The sequence below is a fragment of the Sinohyriopsis cumingii genome, chromosome 16, assembly GCF_028554795.1.
Source record: "Sinohyriopsis cumingii isolate HCF-2022 chromosome 16, ASM2855479v2, whole genome shotgun sequence".
In the NCBI taxonomy this organism is placed as follows: Eukaryota; Metazoa; Mollusca; class Bivalvia; order Unionida; family Unionidae; genus Sinohyriopsis; species Sinohyriopsis cumingii.
The window spans coordinates 36,519,289-36,542,813 of NC_142976.1; the positions used below are offsets into that span (position 1 = coordinate 36,519,289).

At 34.0% G+C, this 23,525-nt stretch overlaps 1 protein-coding gene across 1 annotated transcript in view; it reads right to left on the reverse strand.

Moving 5' to 3' along the window:
* Positions 1 to 3,036: 3,036 nt before the first annotated feature.
* LOC149780212 (LIM/homeobox protein Lhx9-like) overlaps positions 3,037 to 23,525 on the reverse strand; it is a 51,430-nt gene continuing 30,941 nt past the window's right edge. The window contains exons 4-5 of the mRNA XM_089936970.1: positions 5,426 to 5,634; positions 3,037 to 4,662 (exon numbers count right to left, since the gene is read on the reverse strand). Coding sequence (XP_089793096.1) covers positions 4,375 to 4,662; positions 5,426 to 5,634 — 497 coding nt within the window. The 3' untranslated portion in view covers positions 3,037 to 4,374. The remainder of the gene's footprint in view (positions 4,663 to 5,425; positions 5,635 to 23,525) is intronic.

The following is a 23,525-nucleotide window of genomic DNA, read 5'->3' on the forward strand; positions in this document are numbered from 1 at the left end:
TGTAAATGATAGGGATAAATTATTATTAAAAGATTAATTAAAACTCTCATCGCATTAATTTTTTTTTATCAATTTGCCAATTAGCAATCATTGCCATAATTCATTCTGAAATAGTCTAATTACCAGAAGTCTTTACTTGTCATGAAATACGTGTGTGTCATATATAAGTTCTTCTGACAAAATCGGAAATTTTTCTTGTTACCAATAAGTTGTCAGTCCGTACGAAAATTAACAGGCATAAAGAAGACTTGAGTAAGCGTTAATATTTCTAAACTTCTTTTAGTTTTGGCTGTGGTGTGTGTGGGTGTGTGTGTGTGTGGGTAAATGGTTAAATTTTAGGTGTAAGTGTTACCGTTATTTCGATGTATTATGTTTATTTGATTTAATTATATCTGATATAATATATATTTATTTCATTTTAATTGTTTGTCTTTATTTTTAAAAATTATTGTTCATTACATGCTACTGTAATCTAAATTTATTCACTACTTTTTTCAGAAAATAGTTTGACCTTGAATGTTTGTTTTAGAAACACCAGGTGTTGATCTATATCCTGACCTTGATTGAAAATTAGTAGCAATCACGTAAGCAAATTCTATTTTATTTTAAAATGATTGGTTGTTGTCGAGGTCATTGTGGGACTTTGTGTTTAAGATTGGTTTTCGTCAAGGTCATACTGGGTGTACATGACCTTTAACAAGTACACAATTTTATGAGCTTTTAGAACATGATCACGTGACTCGCTTGTTTAAGTTTTGAAGACCATAAAACCTCTGTTTTGGAGAATTATTCTCAGTCGAAGCTGGGCTGTTAAACTGGAAATTGTATGCTATGCTGTTTGGAGTTATTTCAAATTACTTGGATTCAAAAGGATTAATTTTGTTATTTTTCTGGAAAATACATGTGCTCATGTAAGATTCTTAATCAAAGATAATTGATATAAAAAATTTATTTAAATTTCAAAACCGGAGTGATAATTCTTGTTTCTATAAGAAACTATAGACTTCAAAACTACAGGTCACAGCATACGTCATCGTCTTCCATCTTGGATTCTTCGTCGGGATTCGAACTTAAAATAAATAGAACATTTTGTTATTAGGACAACTAAAATTTTATTCTTGAATTATTCTTGGATTATTTTGGATTTGATTCTATAAAACCGTAAGTTCATATTTTTTTTATCTTTACAGAATTTTTCCAGGGAAATAAGTTATTTATTTTTATTTCAAAGCTTGTTGTTTTCACTCTTTCTTGTGTTATTGTTTATTCGAGCCTGAACATGTGACATGAAACTGCATAAATGTGTATAGTCCATTACTTTAGATGATCCCAAAATGTATATAGTCCATTACTTGAGAAGACCCCAAATATGTATATAGTTCATTAATTTAGAAGACCCCAGATATGTATATAGTCCATTACTTTAGAAGACCACAAATACATTTCTCAATTTTAATTGACTTTTTTCTTTACCATCAGTGATACAGTTTCGGTAAAAACTGAGTAATCTAAACTAATTATCAGATTAAACTTATCAAGTACATTACTTTATTAAAACGATAAATATTTATTTCTCCAATTCAACTGATTTTTCACTGACATTTCTCCAAGTCTGTCCAGATTAACACATATAACCGTATTGTCTGTCAAATGCAACAGCTATGCTAGCTTATATAGTTTACATTAATTCTAATAAACTTCGTTCTAGATTCTGCTTTTTCTTATCTCGGTTTCATAAACCCAGCATTGCAGTCTGTCTCGTGACCCTCTTATAATAAAGCTCTCCATCTCGTATGTTTGCTGTTATACTGGAAAACATATTGGTATATATCCTTTTGATGTTTTTAGCCAGACGCCCACTCCGGAACCAGTGCATGCATTGGCCTTGTAAATAAATGTTTTGTATCAGAATGTTGTAGGTAAAATCTGGCATGTGTATAAATCAACTAATACGCCTTTATCTTACTTCTTTTTTTAAACCCGGTGAGTAAAATTGATACAGATGTGGGTATGGCGGTCTAAAAGAAACCCACACCTGGTTCATGGTGGTACTTATGATCACCATCTTTACATCTTTACTCGCTTCCGGTTTGGATGGCTTCCGGCTAAGGGCCGTTGAAAGCAGCTATTCTGGTTTTACCTGTTTTCATTGCCGTGTTGAGAACTAAAGGGTGAATTTAAGACAAGGATGGGTTGTCAATAAAAATCCAAGAATCAAGTAATAATTTACCGTTTGGAGAAAGAGAGAGACAGAGAGTCTAGTAATATGTGCATACATACGAAATTTTGGTTATGCGAGCGAATAGCTGTTGGACCTGCAATAACTGAATTCAATTTTATTCATCTGATTACCAAAATATATCGATTGAAATGTTAAAACATTAACAAATATGAAGTAAAGATACAGTAAAATTTTGAATCTCAGAGAATTTAATTAAATGAAAAGATTGCATCGAGATAGTTGAGAATAGTCCTACACATGTACACACAAGGCTGCAGCGTACAAAGTTCTGTGAGCCAGGACGAAATGAAATAAGCCATGTAACTTTTATTACGTAATATTAAAAACAAATAGTTATGGTTGCCGCAGTTTAACATATAGTATATTTAAAATAATTTTTAAAACCTTAAACTCAAATTATCGAAATTAAAGACGGGAACACATAAAATATAAATGAAAAATAAAGGGGGAAAATTGGAAAGAAGAACAAACAATACATGACACCGGTCACTTCGGAAGGAGAACACGTGGTTCCACACATATTAACACATGCGAAACTTGTATCTCTCGTTTTTCTCCCTATCTCTCCCTAACTCAAACCTGTTAGGAGTAATAATACATGATACCTTTCAACTGAAAAACTCCACTTAAAGTAAATAAATTTTAATACACTTTAAATGCACCTCAGAAATACCAACAAGCCGTCGCTTAAGTGTTGCTGTTTTTATGTTAAATGGACCATTTTTCGAAATACAACAATCTTCCATCGTGGTTTAATGGATCTGTAGCGCTTAAGAAAAAGAAAGAAGAAAAAATAAAAAGATAGAACATTTTATTTTTAAATATTACATTTAGATAAGTAAAATAACTTTGCCCTGCCCTAATTTGCCGTCGTTCATAAAGCAAAATATGGCATAAAATTTTGTATTAGGGCTTTACACAGCAGAAACATAAAAAGAAATATTTTTGCATCATCAAGAGCCTCAATCAGACCCAGTTAAGGCGTATATACATTAACCATAGCACTATATCAACTGTTAATCTGCATGCAATAATGCCTTCAAAGTTTCTTTCATAAACTCCATTAGGATTTTTGTATCCTCACAATGACTGCCCGTATTGCATGCCAAAAGAAAGCAATTTCTCATTGATGTATATCATTTATACTATTGCAAACATGTGAAAGATCTTCAGTATTATTTCTATAGTTACATCATTGAAAACGGAACTTAATATGTTTTAACTTGTTTTCTTATTTACCCGATACAATCTTCCGAGTGTTCTTAATCAAAGGAGATTATCTAACGGGTACAATGAATCCTCTAGGGCGCCAGTATTTAGTATTTTCCTATACAATTTGTATTGATATAGCCTGTAAAATTCAGTTATGACTAGCAGGATATCATTTCCTTCTTCAAATCATGACAATACAATTTGACTATTTTACAATTCTAATTTTTAGATCATACATATTCAATAAAACACGGCCGTTTTGTTGATTGCACTGTGTCCAAGCCATCCATCGAAGACTTACTTGGACTTAGCCAGTGCTGACCCAAATCTCCTTTCCTGTTGGAACCACTTTGTTATTCAAGAACCACGTATCGCTAATTGACATGGTTGGTTTCTGTTCCTGGTTGTATCAAATGTCTTGCATAGGTTTATTACGTGGGAATAATTATGTTAGAGTGTAGACCTACTTCACACCTAAGTTCTTAACAAAATACATATTATCACAATCGCAAAGACAGGAGTAGTCCCAATGAAACGCAGAATGGATAGTGACTTCTGTAATGTTCCGATGGATTTGGCTTCAGGTTATCCTTTTAAGAGATATAGTACACTTCGCATCTAATTTGTCAACAGATGACTGCATTATTTCAGAGTTCTTCCATTCATACTTTGCATCATAATTGACATGCAAATAATTATAAGTAATTATGAAATTAAAATGAAAATTGTTTTTGGTCAAGTGTAGATGAATAACGTTCAGAAGTAGTCCAAAATATCCAAATGCGCTCTTCGATCAGTCAGGACATGATAGAAACCGACCAAGTTTTTTCAAATGGTGTACATGTGTTCAAAGATCACGCAGTAGGCTGAGCTTTAACAGTATCCATAACAATCATTATTTTAGAGAGAAATAAACTTCATCAAGAACTCATGGTCATGTCCTCGGCGTTCATGGTGTGGACTGTATCGGTGAACAGGTCCGACAGACTGTCACTGGAGTGGTCGTGTTCAATTGTACTGTCTTGGAGGTCAGAGACGGAATGACTAGAACTAAGGCCATCTGACATGGAAGGTGAATGACTTCTTTCCGTGTTATCCGACTCCTCTTTTTTCTCCTCCGGAACCTTGTTCTCTGACTCTGTGTTCTTCTCTGGGTCTTGCTTTAGCATATTCCTCCTATGTTTGGCACGTGCGTTCTGAAACCATACCTGAAAAGAGACAATTACAAATGATTAGATGCCAAAACAAACTTTTGCTGGATTTCTGCACATTCATGCTCCAAGATCAATTGCCGCTGTTTCAACCAACACGGTTTTGGCTTCGATCCTTAAAGGTCTGCCCAGGGACGTCTGAGAGTTTTTCACAGGTATTTGGTTTTTGTGAACCTAGAAGATCAATTTAGACAAATGCGACTGTCTATGAGGGCACTCGATAGGCGTTGTAAGAACACTACTACTATAAGAATATATAAGTACAATTCTGAGAAGCTATTGATAAATATTGTATTTTATAAGTCTGATGACGATTGTAAACTAAAAGAAAAATTGAAAATAGCGCCTATTCTGGAATCAAAATGACTTCAGTCAGGGCAATACTAGCACCATTACTGTGGTGATGTCCATTGTTTTTGTTGGAATTCAAGCGTATCGTATACACCCATCTTTTCTCGTCGTATAAAGTCTCTTTTCTTGATATAGCGACGGATGTACATACATACTTTCTTTGAAAACGATGCATACTTGCAGCAGGCTAACAAAGAATATCAACATTTTCCGAGCGACTTAAAGAAGTTAAAATTATGCAACGAAAAAGTTGCATATTAGAAAGTCAGCCAAATTAAAGAAATTAATTTTCAGCATTATTTCAAAAAGTACCAGAACTACAGTAAAAAGAATTCGATGGTTTAGCAGACAAAAGTCATTATTAAACGATCTCTTTAAAACAAAGTAGGTACAGTGACTATAAATATACCTGTAACACTCGTTTGGAGAGTCCCGTTTTCTGTGCCAGTTGTTTAAGATCTTTTGCGTCAGGATTGTGGTTTAGGGCAAAATAGGATTTCATTGTTCTCAGCTGGTGGTGCTTGAAAGAAGTGCGCACTCTTTTCTGTCGCGGAGGATGACCTGTGGCATATCCCTCCCTCGCCATCATCTCGGCATGGTGATCATCAGATATGTGGCCTGTGCGACAAAGAGAAACATTATAAGATATCGTATGAAATTCACGTACGCTTTCAAGCACACAACTTGAAGACAAGCCCACACGAAGGAAACAAATCGACAATTTAAACATCAGCTCAGAATAACGGCTAGAATTATAGTCTCACAAAATGTGTGTGATATTCTTGAATTTATATAAGCTATAGATTGCCTAACAATACCGACGACAGGGATTTGATGTCAATAGTTTTGGGAATTTAACCTTGAATTGAGGGGTCCATTTCGAGTTTTGTGCTTAAAAAAACTACAAGAATACAGGAAATGATCTCATAACAAGGGTTAACTTCTTTGCTATTGTACCTGTCCTTTTAATCACAGTGGCCGGAATACTTTCTAAACATTTTCAAACAATATTATTTCATAATTTAATATTAGTGAGAAATCTTATATTTAAGACCGAAACTAATGAAATATTAGCATGGAAGCAAAATATATCAAATAACTTTCAGAAAGGGTTTTCACTTTGTATGCGATTTTCGGGGAGATCTATTTTAATTTCTTCAAATATTCTTTATACAGTTCGGAAGCGTTCACTAGGCGATGATTGGTAAATATGCAAATTATGAAGTTTGGTGATGACCAGTGTGTTTTGATAAAAAGTGTGTGTGAACAGTAAAAAAGATATTTGAGTGCATCATTAAGTATTAAAACAAGACTAAAGCTATATGCAAATACAGCAGAATTCACACACTGAAAGAAATCGGCAAAAATTTGACGTGACAACTCTCAGATTCAGGAGACATGCAGAACACCATTGAATTTTCGGCAGTTTTGTTTATATTTTTCTGTCCGCAGAGATGCCCATGCTTTTCAAATCATTCAAAATCAAGACACTGGCTATTTACAAACATATTAGGAAATGCTAACAGTTCCTCACACTTTGGGAGGTATAATTGCTTATTTTCTAAGTCATCCAAGCCGCGCCATGATATCTGAGACGGCACTTGTTGACATTAGGTAGTTCGAGACCGGTTGCCTGTTTGCCTTGTTATGTAACAGCTATTGAGCCACCATAATCTCTCCCATAGTAGCAAAACAAAACAAAACAGGTGGAACGGGGGAGTTTACAGTTACATATTTATTTATTCTTTATATGTATCTCTCTCTCTCTCTCTCTCTCTCTCTCTCTCTCTCTCTCTCTCTCTCTCTCTATATATATATATATATATATATATATATATATATATATATATATATATATATAGGTTTGAAAACTTTCTGCATTAGTGGCAGTGATATCTCTATCATTTGAAGTTTCCTTTTATCCAGGCGAGTGTTTGACCCATTCAAAAACTCTCTCCATCTTTTCAATGAATTCGATTAAAAAGATATATCTACTTTTATAGCTTGTCTAATAAAATCTAACGCTAATCTGTAAACGGTTAGTTAAATAAGTCAATTAGTTGTTCACGCCAATTAACAATCATCAACATGGGTAAACGCCGATTTCGATTTCCGATGATGTTATGGAATATTTTATCAGGCGCTTATGTTTGTTATAATAAATAGAAAAAATGATGATTCATTGCAATGAAGACGTCTTTTTCCAATCTGCTCAATATGCGCTGCATATATATATATATATATATATATATATATATATATATATATATATATATATATATATATATATATATATATCAACCCATGCGTGCCAATTTCGTCTTTTAATTCAAAACTAACATAACAAATCTTTTAATGCTTTCGAATCTCTATTTTGATCAATGTCGAACATTTTATCTAACAAAACTGGTTGTATTTGAATTGATATTAAATACTTTTTACATCTTTCATAATTTTTTTATTTTTACAAAAGTGTACCATACGCTGGGCCATGGCTATGAACGAGAAGTGAAATAAGTCAATCCATGACAAGGAAACAATCCCACGGGATGCCGATGATTCGCCTGGTGTTGATGGGATTGGTGCGCAGAGCAGCTATGGCTGATGAAATATGGCGGCTTAATTGCAATGGCGGTTTGTTTGTCTTCAGTTTGAATACGTAACACTTCAACACTTTCTGGAATCGAGTGTCAGCATGTGAGGAGGGTGGGAGAGAATGAAGGAGAGATGAGTTTAATATCTGTTAGATCACTTAACATGCCAAAAATCTGTCATTCATATTTCATTAAGACCAGTTATGCCATAAATCCAAAGTTAACTACGTAGAGCTATAACCCTTTTAGTGACGAGGTTTTTTTCTGACTGTATGTATGTATGTATGTATGTATGTATGTATGTATGTATGTATATATGTATGTATGTCACTGAGCGTATTATTTATTATTCAATACTTGTAAACAGCGGATCGCACATATTGGCATAGAATTTATGCACGAAACCATTTTTCACTAAATGAATAAAATTGTGTTTTGAGAGCATTTAAGATAATTATTTCCACGGCACACGTGTAACATTAATCATTTCCACGGTACACGTCTGACATGAATTATTTTCACGGTACACGTTTGACTTCCGCTTAACCTACAACCATGTCAAAGATAACCACGCATTCTCAAAGCACGTGTTATATAATTTTGGGATGTTGTGTCCAAGTTAAAGCCAGAATATATATAAAAAATACCCTCTACTGACTTTTGGATGTTGTGCTATAGATCGTCTTGAACACCTAAACAGACAACTAATGAATGGAGATCATAATAAAGGTGGAAAAATTAAGGAAATATATATGGAATATAATTAATGTAGTAATACTTAAGGGACTCGAAATAAAATTCAGAAAATACAGCGGAATCTTATACCCACAGTGGGGACCTCACCTTGCAGCAAGGATAACAACTGCCACCCAGCGGAACCTTACCCCCACAGTGGGGACCTCCCCTTACAGCAAGGATAACAACTGACACCCAGCGGAACCTTACCCCCACAGTGGGGACCTCCCCTTACAGCAAGGATAACAACTGACACCCAGCGGAATCTAACCCCCACAGTAGGAGGCCTCCCCTTACAGCAAGGATAGCAACTGCCACCCAGTGGAATCTTACCCCCCACCACCACAGAGGGGACATCCATTTATTGCAAGGATAAGAACTGCCACCCATGGCAAAATATTCTATACACGTGCAGAACGGATTTTTTTTCGATTAAATATTATTTTGAAAAAGTTGACAATTATACGGATAAAATAGAAACGTCATGTTCAAGCTAACAAATCAAAGGGATATCAGAGTACAAATATCGATAATTCCGCAAAAACATATTGACAAAATAACATAAATGACGGTTAAAATGAGGCTGGCCCTGGGTCAGACACTTCGTGCAGACAGTGGTTTATTTTTATGGCGAACTGTTTTTAATGTTATAGCACCCTCGCGTGCTCCCGTGATGGTTATACGATGTTTGAGCGACGATTGCTTACCATAATTTGACTGATCAGAAAGAAGAAGAAAAAAACTACGAAATATTGCTTATTACACGTGCCAGCGATAAGTCTGTTGGTGATCGGTAGTAGCTTTGACTCGGGTAAAAAAAAAAATCCGCTTCCCTGCGATTTGTTTGCATCAAGGGTATACGCTTTTATCTCACCCCTTTATAAAGTGTTAACAGCATCTATATCAAGACGCCATAACGTACATGAGTCAAAAAGACCATAGGCCATTATGCACATACGATGTCATTACGATAGTCATCCCTGCTGACATAATTTGTTATCATCTTTGAATTAAAAATGATATTTGGCATCCTCATGGTTTGACATTCCATTGCCAAACGATGAAAGCTGAAGCGGACGGGTGACCTAGGTTTCGGTTTATATGAGGGTTGTTTGCAAGTTCTTAATATTTTTGTTATAATTTTGTTGTCAGATGTAGGCATGTGTCGTAGCATAGCTAAACGACAAACATTTGCATAGCAGATCAGTCGTTCGGAAAACTTTAAGGATATTAGAACAACAGACACTGAATAAAAGTTCATATTCAAACGAGGGAAATAAAGGCTGAAGCCAATCTTAAATTTAAAAAACAAATATTCAGAAAAATACAGCAAAAACCACAAATCACCCTGGATTTTCAGTACTTATCAGTGTTCCCAAGATTTAGAAAATTGCAGGCATTAATGCAGTCATCTAAATCGCCATACTAACTTTAAGTGATTGGTATCTCAAGGGACGGTGTAGACAGAATGTGCCGAACCCTGTGTTCTACTGTTTGTTGTTGTTCTTTTTGTTTTGGTGATTGCTGGTTGCTGGAGGAGGGGGCTGGGGGCGGTGTTGCTTGCGTCGCTGATCACATAACAATTTTGCACATTTTTCCATTTTCGCAGAAAAACTAACTACAAAAAAATATGCACGCTACTCCTAAAAGTATTTCATGAGGATCAAATAAACATGAATTTCCATTCTACAGAATTGTTTGTGACAAGGCTGCGTATGAGATTAGTTCAATACCAAAGAAATTAGACGGATTGGTTTTGCACCCCCCCCCCTCCCGATATAATGTGCTGTTTTGTGTTCGTTGACGATATTAAACTAGGATGGCCTTTATCACTGGCATTCGAATATATTCGAAATATTCGGAAAAAATATTACAAGGTACAAATAATTTTCCTCTTTCACTGCAATCTGTTCACATTGTGAAATGTATATCTGGTTACCTTTAAGAAAAGGATTGATTCGTATCTTGCTGACTAAAACAAATTATTATTTTAGGAAGACAGTAATAAATGAAGAAGAATTCAGTCGTATCTCGCTTACGAAAACGAATGATTATGCTAGAAAGACAGTTCCAAATTAACGTATTCCATAAGTATTATGGTGAGTACTCAGGCAAACTGGAGACGAATTATGGGAATTTGTATTATCGTATTTGAAACTAAATATGAATTGGGCTTTGTTAAAGCATTAGTTTCTCTACGAAAATGTCAAAATGCGCCAACATTTTATCTGATCATCGATGCAAGTTTATGTTGATTTACGATAGGGTCTTTCTGAGAAGGTGACTGCACAAACTTCGTCAATTACACTTTCTGACAGATGACAAATAAAAACGTTTTCGCCAAATATAGATTCAATTCTCAAAGCAAACACAATTTTAGTTGCTTTTTAATTTCAAAGATACACGCCCATTGTGAATGCGACCAAAATAGAATTACTGTGTTCATTGGGAGCAACATTTATAATATTTTCTAGCATTAATAAAAGCTACATATGCAACACTTCCATATCATATTAAAAATTCAAAAGACATGAGCTTGACACCGCCTTTTTGGATTTTTTGAATGAAACAAAGTTGCGCCATTCTCAAGCTGTATACTTCACGCTTCAGTTATAGGTAATTGATTTGCCTACATATTTGCCCACAGAAATGCACGATTTCCACCGAATCCCGTCACCCAGCATCGTTGGTGGCTGTTATCTCAGATTTTGTTTATTTACTGTCTTCAGTTGGAAAATAAAAATGTGTGATTTACTCCAGCTGTCAAATATTTGAGCGATGTATTGGGCAGCTGATGTTAACGGATTTTTTTTTTTAACCGGACGTGTCTGAAACATTTCATCCTGAGTTGTCTGTGGTAAGGGTAATCTTGACTTCACATTACGTGCTGATCTTGTCATGCTTTTTTTTTTTTTTTTTTACTGCAGTTCATGTGTGTGGCGGGAAAGAATCTTGCAAGCAATTTGTCATTTCGGCGATAACTAGATGGAGGAAAATTCCAAAACTCATGAGCATGCGACAGTCAATGAAAATACACGGATATCAATGTAGCATGGTCTTCTAGATTGCTACCGACGATTAAGCATTCTCTCTTCTGTGAGAAAACCAAACCACGAAGGAATAAAATTTAACACTCGATGCCAATTTTATTAGAACTATAAATCTTGAATACGGTCATTTATGATGATAGAACTTTCGATACCGCTGCCACGTGCACCTGTCGCTATGGTTCCGTCAACTGCCAGACCTGTTTCCGGCAGTAGTATCACATTTGCCCAAAAAGACAGATGAAACAATGCTGTTCCAGAGAATTCGTTTTTGAATTACTGCAGGCGTTTAAACGGAATTTTTAAAATTACTTTTTTATAACTCGGCTGCCTGGTTTGACGAACTTAGATGCAAATTTGAAAAAGAAGAAAATAAAAAAAAACTTGTACCAAGCAAAAACGCGTATAAATTGTCGAGGAGACTGTAATCTATACGCACCAGCTTGGCAGCTGACGTTTCTAACGCCTTAAATTTTATGAACAAATTTTCTAGAATTTTGTTTAGTATTCAGTATTGAGAGATCAGTGCCATAATCATATATAATTTTATTACGTTTACTATATTGCGTACATTAAAAGGAAACAGCGTTGTCGACAATAAAGTACTTATTACAACATTCTCAAACTGATATTTTTTGTCACCACGGAAACGTATTATACTTAATTTTGATCCCATTACCTAAAAGTATTACAGCTGATATTGTATCCGATTATTTAAATGTATTATAGCTAGTATTTTATCCAATTATCTAATCGTATTACAAGCTAATAATGTATCCATTATCTAAACTTTTACATTAAATGGTATAGAACATTGAGATTTTTAGATTTTTAATTATCCAGTTGTACTGATAAAATATGAAAAACATGTGCATCTATCTCTTCTTTCCATCTCTCCTCCGTGCTTAAAAATCAATGAAAATGATAAAAATTATATTGAAAAAAATTCACGTCGGAGTTTGTAGCTTTTATGTTAATTGACATTACTGTCAAGGTTTGGTGTTAAGTCATCCCAAATAAGTCATCCCAAATAATTCATCCCAAATCTTAATCCCAATCCCAAATGTTAAACAGATTTATGTGTTCGATAATTTTAAGCATGATAAATTTTAAGCATGCTAAATGCTCTTTGAAACAGTTCGCAAAATTCTGGTCTCCACTACAATTAGAAGTTTTTGTTCTCTACACTGCTTTACTGTATAATCTATATATCGCTCTATCTATCTATATATCTATCTATCTGCCTGTCTGTATGTCTGTCTATCAGTCCTTCCTTCCTTTTAAATATATATATATCCGTCCATCAATTTATTTAAGCCCGCTACTTTCTGCAAATAAATTATTGCTAACGATAAAAGTGACTTTTTTTAATAAAAATTATCCAATCATCATTTCAGAATTCTAGTGAACTTGGGAAAATAAGGAACAGGAGGAAAATAAGGCTCCAATAATCCTACTTCAGTACCAAATTTCTTTGGCTTTAACTTTCTTTGTTATTGAGGTAAATATGTCAACAGCTTCTCGAGATACCTAACCAACACGTCTAGCCTCCAAAATTTATTAATATTTCTCAGAGAAAGGAGACAAGAACGGTCAGTTCGCCCTTAATTTCATAACTTGTCAAACTAACATTGTAACTTCTTGATGATTTCTTTATTATGGTTGGAAATTAATCTGCCAGCGCCGAATATTACTGCTTTTCTCTCTAGATTTGCCGGATAATAAATCACGTCCAAATCAGGCTAAATCTCACAAATGTCGCCCTCCCGCTGTGGGAACGGTGTCTTGCGCCTAATCTACACCTCGCGTGCCACTAACATGGCGCGTAAGAAGAAGTTACAAATTACCCCTAACCATGCCAGATAATGGCATGCTGCGTCCATTGAAAATCCTTATACAAAATCGACACTAATATTTTACAATATATTAGACACTAATATCTGTTGAAAATGTTTCTGCAGAGAAATTGTTTTTTTTTTTTTAATATTGGAAATATGTTATTCAGCTCAAGACATATATTTAATGGTATGTTCTTTTCTTTTATTTTCTTCTTTATTCACGCTTTTGTATTTATAACTTTCGTTAGCGGAGGATTTTTTGGTCTCTTTAATTTGAATTCCGCCATAGCCTTCATTCATGACCAAACTTTCGTCATGGCCAAATTGCTTTCAAGATCTTACGAAACAATCTTTACTACCACATACATACATACACACACACACACACACACACACACACACACACACACACATATATATATATATATATATATATATATATATATATATATATATATATATATATATATATATATATATACACACACACACACACACACACACACACACACACACACACAAATCCAGAACGACTCTCCATTGGCCGAACAATTAACAAGTAGCATAACGCGGGTGGGCAGGCAAGTCTTTATTGTTTGAGAAAGTAACAAATCATCTAAAAATTCCAGACCAGCTTGGTTTGAAAAGTGACAGATGTAGTGTAAGATACGGAGCAAACATGGCGGCCATAACTGTCAGAATAAACTCTCCTCCCACACAGAAACACTCCACAGACCAGCCTTTTCTCTAACGGTTAACTCATACTGCGTTATATAAAATGTTATTTTTGAAGAGTTGACACTTTAAAAGACTCGTGCTACCTCTGCAGTTGCTGACTCCTATTATATAAGATATTCATATTTCGAAAGCTTTCTGCTTACTTACCATGTAAACGATATAAGAATGGCAGAGAGAGAGAGAGAGAGACTAAAAATGTCTTTGAAATAAGATTTCGCTGTACAAAACGATGTTTACAATTCGTCTTCTTAAATACAAAAAAAATTATGTAATACAATTTTGTTCCATAAAAATGTTTCCAAATCTAATGTATACGTAATTCGTTAGTGAATCACGAAGTTCAGTGTTGAAAATAGTTTTGTATAAAGCATAAAAATATGTTCTTACACTACACATTTTAGCATTATTTAATATCTATCGTGCTGAAAAATGGCGTTAAACCCCACAACAACAACAATTATTTAATATTAGTCGCCAATTCATTAGAGAAACTACTTTCTCGGTGTAGATAGTAATATATAAAATGTCCAAACATCATTTAAATCTACCTCGGAATTTTCTGTCAAGCCTAAATGTACATCAGATATATGAGGCGGATTGCTGTTCCAGTTTGGAGGAAAGCAAAGAACGCAAATTCTTACGCAACAAAGTCGTAAGCTACCTTAAATCCTTTTTTTTTTAAACACCTGTATATTGGCTGAATAGCAGGTCAGTTAACCATATCCAACGTAAGATATATATCTTCAGCTGAAAGTATCTTTTTAATCTGACACTGTAACGCGATCCCATCACGTGATATGTTCGTTTTCATAAATGAAATTAAAAATGGCTGCCTCTCCAACACATCCCAATATTTTGTTTTCAAGACGAAAGGATGCGGATGTCGTGATTGATTTCACTGCCTCTTGAGACCCACGGATACGTGACTGATGTAATGTTACATTTTCTGTGGATTGTATTAAAGACTTTTGTTATGTTTATACCATGCACCTTTTTGATCATTTACATCACATATTCTTCATTTATTATCCTAGTAAATTTATTATACAGAGACCGCTTGTTGTAGATGTGGTTAATAAAGAAGTATATGGAAAAATAATATGCAAGTTGTGGTTAATGGTTGTATAAATTGTAGAATAAATTTCAGATCAATAAATAAAGTTTATAACAAAAGTTATTAAACTACAGTAAGATATATACCCATACATTAATTAAACATTTATAAATTCGGGAGTCAAACTATTTTAATATTTGTTACAAATTTGTGTTTCTTTCAAGACACTTTATAGAGAGGGAGTAAATAAAAAATAAACTTCTCTTCCAATTGTTATGATCCGATTTTCACTGAAAGTTGCGGATAATAAATGAAGAATGTATTAAACGTTTCTTTATCCTAAATAACCATAATTTTAGGGTATACAATATGAAATTAAATAGGTCTCTCCATCGATATCATCTCAGAAATGTATAACCAACACATATTTAGAGAAGAAACAAGACAATTATGTTATATTCAGGTCAATAAATTTCACCACTAAAATTCCACAATGCAAAAATGCAAAACGCTGGGTGAATTCATAGAATATTTTTAGTAGTAACAGTAAACCTCTATACGGTTCTTTAGCGGATCCAAACACACAACCTGGCAATAAAATTTGTTTCTAAGAAGTCTTTGTTAAAATATTTTGGTTCTTGGCATATGTTAACTCAACTAGATATACCAACATGCCTTTCAGGCCTGCTTTCATTTAAGGTTGTTGATTTCATACAGTTGCACAGGTGATTGACTGAAACAGACAGCTGATTTTGACAGACATCGCCCGCTATTGGGAACGAAGAACTGGTTTCTGGAAAACATAACTGCCATAACAGTTATTTCTTTTCCCAGACGTATTGTAATGGTTGTTTCTTAGACGTGTCAACTCTATCATCACAAAATAAGCGGAAAGATTAGCAGAGTGTAAATCAAACCACTACCAGAAAGAGAGATGGATGTTTATGCTGAAGGTGGTGATGAAGATGATGATGAAGATGAAGATAATGGCAAGGAAGATGACTATGATAACAGCTTCTTTATAGTTCTTTTTTTTTCTAGGTTACAGTATACTTCTAACGTACTTCATAAAGCTATCACGCAAAGAAAGAAGAATATTGGTAAAATGAAATTTTAATCGGATATACACTTGTCCCCAATCAAGGATATTTAGATGCTGTTTCTTAAAAAAAAAATATTCACATACAAGTAGACCGCTGATACAAAATATTCCCCAAACATTGCACAATAAAGCATAAATGATCATAAATGAAAGCAAATATCAATATTACATTTATTATCTCCAATTGCTTATGAAGACACCATCTGTTTAATGGAAAGACAATTATTAAATTTGTTTAAACAGTCATCGATTGCTTCACGTGCGGACATCCTCGGAGAGTCTTGTGACACAGAAAAGTACAGCGAATATATGGCTTACACATTTTGTTAAAAAGAAATTTCTTCGCCCAAAAGAAATCGCAATCTAACCGGACCATCTACTTTTGACATATCATCAAAAAGACATTGCAGCTCTTCGGTCAATAATACGCCTAGGTGGTCCGATTGCAAAAATATATTGATGGGTTTGACGGAATGCGTTGGGTGTGTGACTTGGATTTTTAACGTAACTTTAACAATTTTTCAGTCATATCGCTACGATGTATGCAGTGTGGCAGTTTATAGTGATGTCTAGCACTAAGGAATCTTGCCGCAGACAAGTAACATGATGTCCTATGCAGCCACATTATCCTGACACCAAGCCGACCAGTCCTAACACTAACTTCCTAATGCGGAGCGCCAAGCGAGGCAGCTGTAAGTACCATTTTTATGTCTTTGGTATGAATCGGCCGAGGATCTAACCCACGACCTCCCGCAGACGCTCTAACTACTAGGCCACCGGAGCGGTCGAGAAGAAAACGGAATGCTTTGGAGTATCAGCAATCGGAAAGCAATCAATGCATGAAATATAGGACTGATCAAGAGGTTTGGGATGGATTATTTCCCTTACCCAATGTAACCTAGCACGCTTTGATTAAGCTATTTGTAACCATGATTCTAACACAAATCCAAACATTATTGTTTATGTTGTTGTTGTTGTTTTGGGGTTTGACGCCATTTCTCAGCGCAAGATAGGCTATACATGGCGGCCAGTAAAACTGTTGGAGGAAGAATAAGAAAGCCCCAGTAGCAACCACCAATACACTGGAAGCTGTAAGCTTTCTCACATACCCACACTGGCGGAGACCGAGACTCGAACGACGCTGACAGAGGTTAGATGAGATGGTAGCAATAGGTAAAGTCATGCGCTTTGACCACTCGGCAACCCGGGGATCCTATTGTTTTTTTTTTTTACACCACCGCCATCGTCGCTGGAAAAGCAGTTCTAATATTCCGTCACATATTAATGGAGATGAGAGTGGATGGTTTTAAATAGGAGCAGAATCTTTTGATGGAGATAAAGAATCTTTATTCAATTTCATATGATCAAAGCTCAGACCTGGCCACAGCGCGCCCATCTCGGCAGGAAAGTAAGCAAAATCCACTTAACTCATTAACACAGTGATGCGGTACACGTTTAAATTAGATTTTCTACCCTCACTTGATCCCAAAAGAGCAGAATGAATGCTTTTGAAAGAGACGTATTCTTCTGAATTAATACAATAAAAAAGAAAACTGCAAAACCACACTTCCATAAAATTCCAAAATGAATAATCATTTTCTGGAAAATCACTTTCCTGTGATACGCGCCATGCACGCAGACACGTAAACCCGTGAAATTCCCAGCCTAATATTTGTAAGTGCCTGCTGTTTGAAACAGAGACAATCAAGAATTACTTTTTACCATTCTGAGTTTTTTTCCTGCATATTTAGACGTAAAGATATTCCGAAAGTTTATTTGTTTTTTACGGTGTTATTCAACTTATGATGTCTGTTACACGACAGCAGATAAAGGTTATATCATACTTCTATTTCCTCACTGGATGTTGGGAAGTAATTTATTTACCCTGTAGAATATTTATGTGATTTGCATAGGCATTAGTTTTAGAAGAGCCAAATGGTACAGCTTTGGTTTTGTTGAAAAAAGTTCGTTAAAATTGTTTCAAAATTATTTTTAAGAACAAATTTTGTTAAACAAACAACGAGTGTTTTTTGAGCTGTACGAATGACTTATATATTAATTTATTCTACAAGCAATCATGAATGGTTATTGTCACCTGTCTCTATAAATGAAACATTTAGATTATATATATATATATATATATATATATATATATATATATATATATATATATATATATATATATATATATAAGCATATCAACGTACTATAATCCGTATCGTTGTCTTATATTTCTCTCAACATAAACGTATGTTTTATTTTATACTTATATTTTTTTATTTCTTAATACAATTAGATGCATTCGAATGTTATTTTTGTCGTCAGATGGACTGTAAAGCTAATTTGATATATAAATAATGTAAAACGCAAAAGCAGTTATTTTCTTTAACCTATGATGCATTTAAAATGTACAGTTTTTACAAGTTATATTGGTAGCACATGTCGAATATGAATATTTCCTGAGGAAATCATGGCTTGACGTGCAGGTGGGTAGGTTGTTGTTGTTGGTGGTGTAGGGTTTAACGCCATTTTCCAGCACGAAATACGCTATACATGGTGGCCAGCATAAATGGTGGAGGAATAACCCCGGAAAGAACCACCAACCCACGAGAAGCTACTGGCAAGCTTTCTCACATACTCACATTAGCCGAACCCGAGTCTCGAACCCACGCAGACAGAGGTGAGATGACAGTGATTCGTAACGGTGAGCGCTTTAGACCACTCGGCGTCTCGGAGCCCCAGGTAGGTAAGTAGGTAAAGTTAATTTAAAATTTACATCCCTTACAGAAAGAAAGACGAATACTTGGGCACAAATGACAGAAACACGATTGTAAAAGCTTGAATTCAGCGGCAAGGGGCAATGTGGTACAAAAGCAGCGGTTGGTCCTTTTTCTACATATGAAAATTATATTTTGAGCTAATTCTAGCAATGTCAAAGTTTCTCTACTACCATGCTGATATCTTCAGTCAATCAAAGAACCGAGACGGCTTCACACAGACACTTATACCGGTGAATGGTTGAACAAGTACACTACGGTTATTTCTCCGCCTTATATGACATGCAATGTCAAGATCAACATTTTTTGTTATTTGTGAAATCACCGATATTTCAGTGCTTAGAAGTAGATAAATATAAATATGACACTACCTCGTGTCTGTTTATGGCTTTTTATTTTTGGTCCTTGTTTTGTTTTGTTTTACATTATTTATATATCAATTTCTGGTCATGTACTGATTTCTCAGTAAGTCTAAGACATTTGTGTAGAAATGGTGTATATTTGCGGCAATAAATTGTTACTCTGATGGCAGTCCACAAAACTGACACGTAAGAAAAGAGACTCGATTTAATTTGTAATCTTCTTCTTTAATAACAATAGTAGCCCTCCAAGTGAACAATATATACAAATCTATTATAATTTTAAAATATACCTTTCCATACTTGTCTGGTTATGTATTAATTCATATGTTTATATGTTTATACGATCAAATAAACAAGAAAGATCATCGATTCATATAGCATTAAACAGCAATGTATATCAATTTTAATTAAAACTTCTATCGACACTCCAATACAGAACTACACGCTTTACAAATTAAGGTGTCAATAAAAGCATACTCTTCTATTGTTCCTGTGTAAAGGCTTTAACGTCTATTGTTCCTGTGTAAAGGCTTTAACTTCTATTGTTCCCGTGTAAAGACTTTAACTTCTATTGTTCCTGTGTTCTATTGTTCCTGTGTAAAGGCTTTAACTTCTATTGTTCCTGTATAAAATCATGTACTTCTGTTGTTTTTGTATAAACTTCTAATGTTCTGTATAAGACACACACACTTATGATGTTTCTGTACAAAGACATGCTTCTATTGCTCCGATATAAGACATATATAAGCTTTTCTATTCTTTCTGTATAAAAAATACCTATACTTCTATTGTTTCTGTATAAAGACACAAATTTCTATTGTTTATGTACAAAGCAAATGATTCTATTGTTTATGTATAAATGCAATTTTTTTATTGTTTCTGCATAAAGGAACATACTTCTATTGTTTCTGTATAAAGGCAATACTTCATTTGTTTCTGTATAAAGGCACATACTGGCACATACTTCTATTGTTTCTGTATAAAGGCACATACTTCTATTCTTTCTGTATAAGGGCACATACTTCTATTCTTTCTGTATAAAGGCACATACTGGCACATACTTATATTGTTGCTGTATCAGGCACATACTTTTTTCTGTATAAAGGCACATACATCTATTGTTTCAGTATAAAGGCACATACATCTATTGTTTCTGTATAAAGGCACGTACATCTGTTGTTTCTGTATAAAGGCACATACATCTATTGTTTCAGTATAAAGGCACATACATCTATTGTTTCAGTATAAAGGCACATACATCTATTGTTTCTGTATAAAGGCACATACATCTATTGCTTCAGTATAAAGGCACATACATCTATTGTTTCAGTATAAAGGCACATACATCTATTGTTTCAGTATAAAGGCACATACATCTATTGTTTCTGTATAAAGGCACATACATCTATTGTTTCAGTATAAAGGCACATACATCTATTGTTTCTGTATAAAGGCACATACATCTATTGTTTCTGTATAAAGGCACATACATCTATTGCTTCAGTATAAAGGCACATACATCTATTGTTTCAGTATAAAGGCACATACATCTATTGTTTCTGTATAAAGGCACATACATCTACTGTTTCAGTATAAAGGCACATACATCTATTGTTTCAGTATAAAGGCACATACATCTATTGTTTCTGTATAAAGGCACATACATCTATTGCTTCAGTAGAAAGGCACATACATCTACTGTTTCAGTATAAAGGCACATACATCTATTGTTTCTGTATAAAGGCACATACATCTACTGTTTCAGTATAAAGGCACATACATCTATTGTTTCAGTATAAAGGCACATACATCTATTGTTTCTGTATAAAGGCACATACATCTATTGTTTCAGTATAAAGGCACATACATCTACTGTTTCAGTATAAAGGCACATACATCTATTGTTTCAGTATAAAGGCACATACATCTATTGTTTCTGTATAAAGGCACATACATCTATTGTTTCAGTATAAAGGCACATACATCTACTGTTTCAGTATAAAGGCACATACATCTATTGTTTCTGTATAAAGGCACATACATCTATTGCTTCAGTATAAAGGCACATACATCTATTGTTTCAGTATAAAGGCACATACATCTATTGTTTCAGTATAAAGGCACATACATCTATTGTTTCTGTATAAAGGCACATACATCTATTGTTTCAGTATAAAGGCACATACATCTATTGTTTCTGTATAAAGGCACATACATCTATTGTTTCTGTATAAAGGCACATACATCTATTGCTTCAGTATAAAGGCACATACATCTATTGTTTCAGTATAAAGGCACATACATCTATTGTTTCTGTATAAAGGCACATACATCTACTGTTTCAGTATAAAGGCACATACATCTATTGTTTCAGTATAAAGGCACATACATCTATTGTTTCTGTATAAAGGCACATACATCTATTGCTTCAGTAGAAAGGCACATACATCTACTGTTTCAGTATAAAGACACATACATCTATTGTTTCAGTATAAAGGCACATACATCTATTGTTTCAGTATAAAGGCACATACATCTATTGTTTCTGTATAAAGGCACATACATCTATTGTTTCTGTATAAAGGCACATACATCTATTGTTTCTGTATAAAGGCACATACATCTATTGCTTCAGTAGAAAGGCACATACATCTACTGTTTCAGTATAAAGGCACATACATCTATTGTTTCAGTAGAAAGGCACATACATCTACTGTTTCAGTATAAAGGCACATACATCTATTGTTTCTGTATAAAGGCACATACATCTATTGTTTCTGTATAAAGGCACATACATCTATTGTTTCAGTATAAAGGCACATACATCTATTGTTTCAGTATAAAGGCACATACATCTATTGTTTCAGTTTAAGGACACTTCTATTGTTTCTATATAGGGACATATACATGCATTTCTCATGTCACATTCCTCTATATATATTCTGTCAGTAAGTGTCCAGAATACGAGGTGTTCATCTGAGCAAATCAAGGCCAAATTGTTAACAATCGTGCAGTTTCATTCTAATTCTCGGGAGTAAAAGGAAACAAGAGAAAAGAAAAAGTAAGTTTTACTAAGAAAAAGTAAGTTTTACTTTTCTATGCATATACGAGGAGATAAGGACAGAACGAAATTTTCCAGAAACGATAATAAGATATGGATGTAAATTACGCTTAAACATCCAGATGTGATATTGTTAGAAATATAACATAATTTATTTTTGTAAATATTTAACTGTCTCTGTAAGCAGGCTGTGGGATGGTAGCCGAACTAATAGCTACCCATGCACGGAGTCTTTTAAATATTTTTTTAATCCCATGTGAAAAAGGAATTAAAAAATGTAACATTTCCTTTTAGTCTTTACAATCAAAACTACTTACAGATAAATAGATATTGATAGTTATATAAATTTAAATTTGCAATAAAAACTACTTACAGATAAATAGATATTGATAGTTATATAAATTTAAATTTGCAATAAAAACTACTTACAGATAAATAGATATTGATAGTTATACAAATTAAATTAGCTCTAGGTAAACATATAAAAATTACATCCTAAGAATATTTCTTTTAGAATTCACCACAGTCTCTAATCTGCTTTCAATTAATATTGATATTCCTTTTTTGCTGTCATATTTTGTTTAAATGGAAACATGACCTATCTATAAATGTTTTACTAAAACTATAAAGCAGTAAAATCACTAGTCAGGTTTTCCTAGTGTACTTTATACTTTTTGTACGTACTGGAGCAAACAACCATATGAAAGATGTTCAGTTTGTAAGCAACCTTTAAAAATAAATTAGGCATGTCATATAATATTGACGAAACACACACACACAGGCACAGACACACAGACAAACACGTACACACACAGACAAACACAGATACAGACACACCGACTGGTATTACAATATAATTAGAAATTTTACGAGCATTTAGACTAGTAAAAATCACATTATATGATGCAGAAAACTAGGCGTTGATTCGTAACACCAGAAAAGAAACTACTTACGTATTCATGCGCTTTGTGAAAATTTGTGAACAGTGGTCACTTTATAGTCCTGTTCTTGATTTACCGTGTTTAGATTCGTTATTATTTTCTTTAATCATTATTTGTAATTATAAGAACAGTGTATAATCGATTTTCAAACTTCGTGACGCATAAATCCAATAAAAAATGAAGTCCAGTTACTAAATATTGATAAAAAAGAAAAACCAATTTATGCCCAAATAAAACCATTACAGACATAGCAGTCAGAA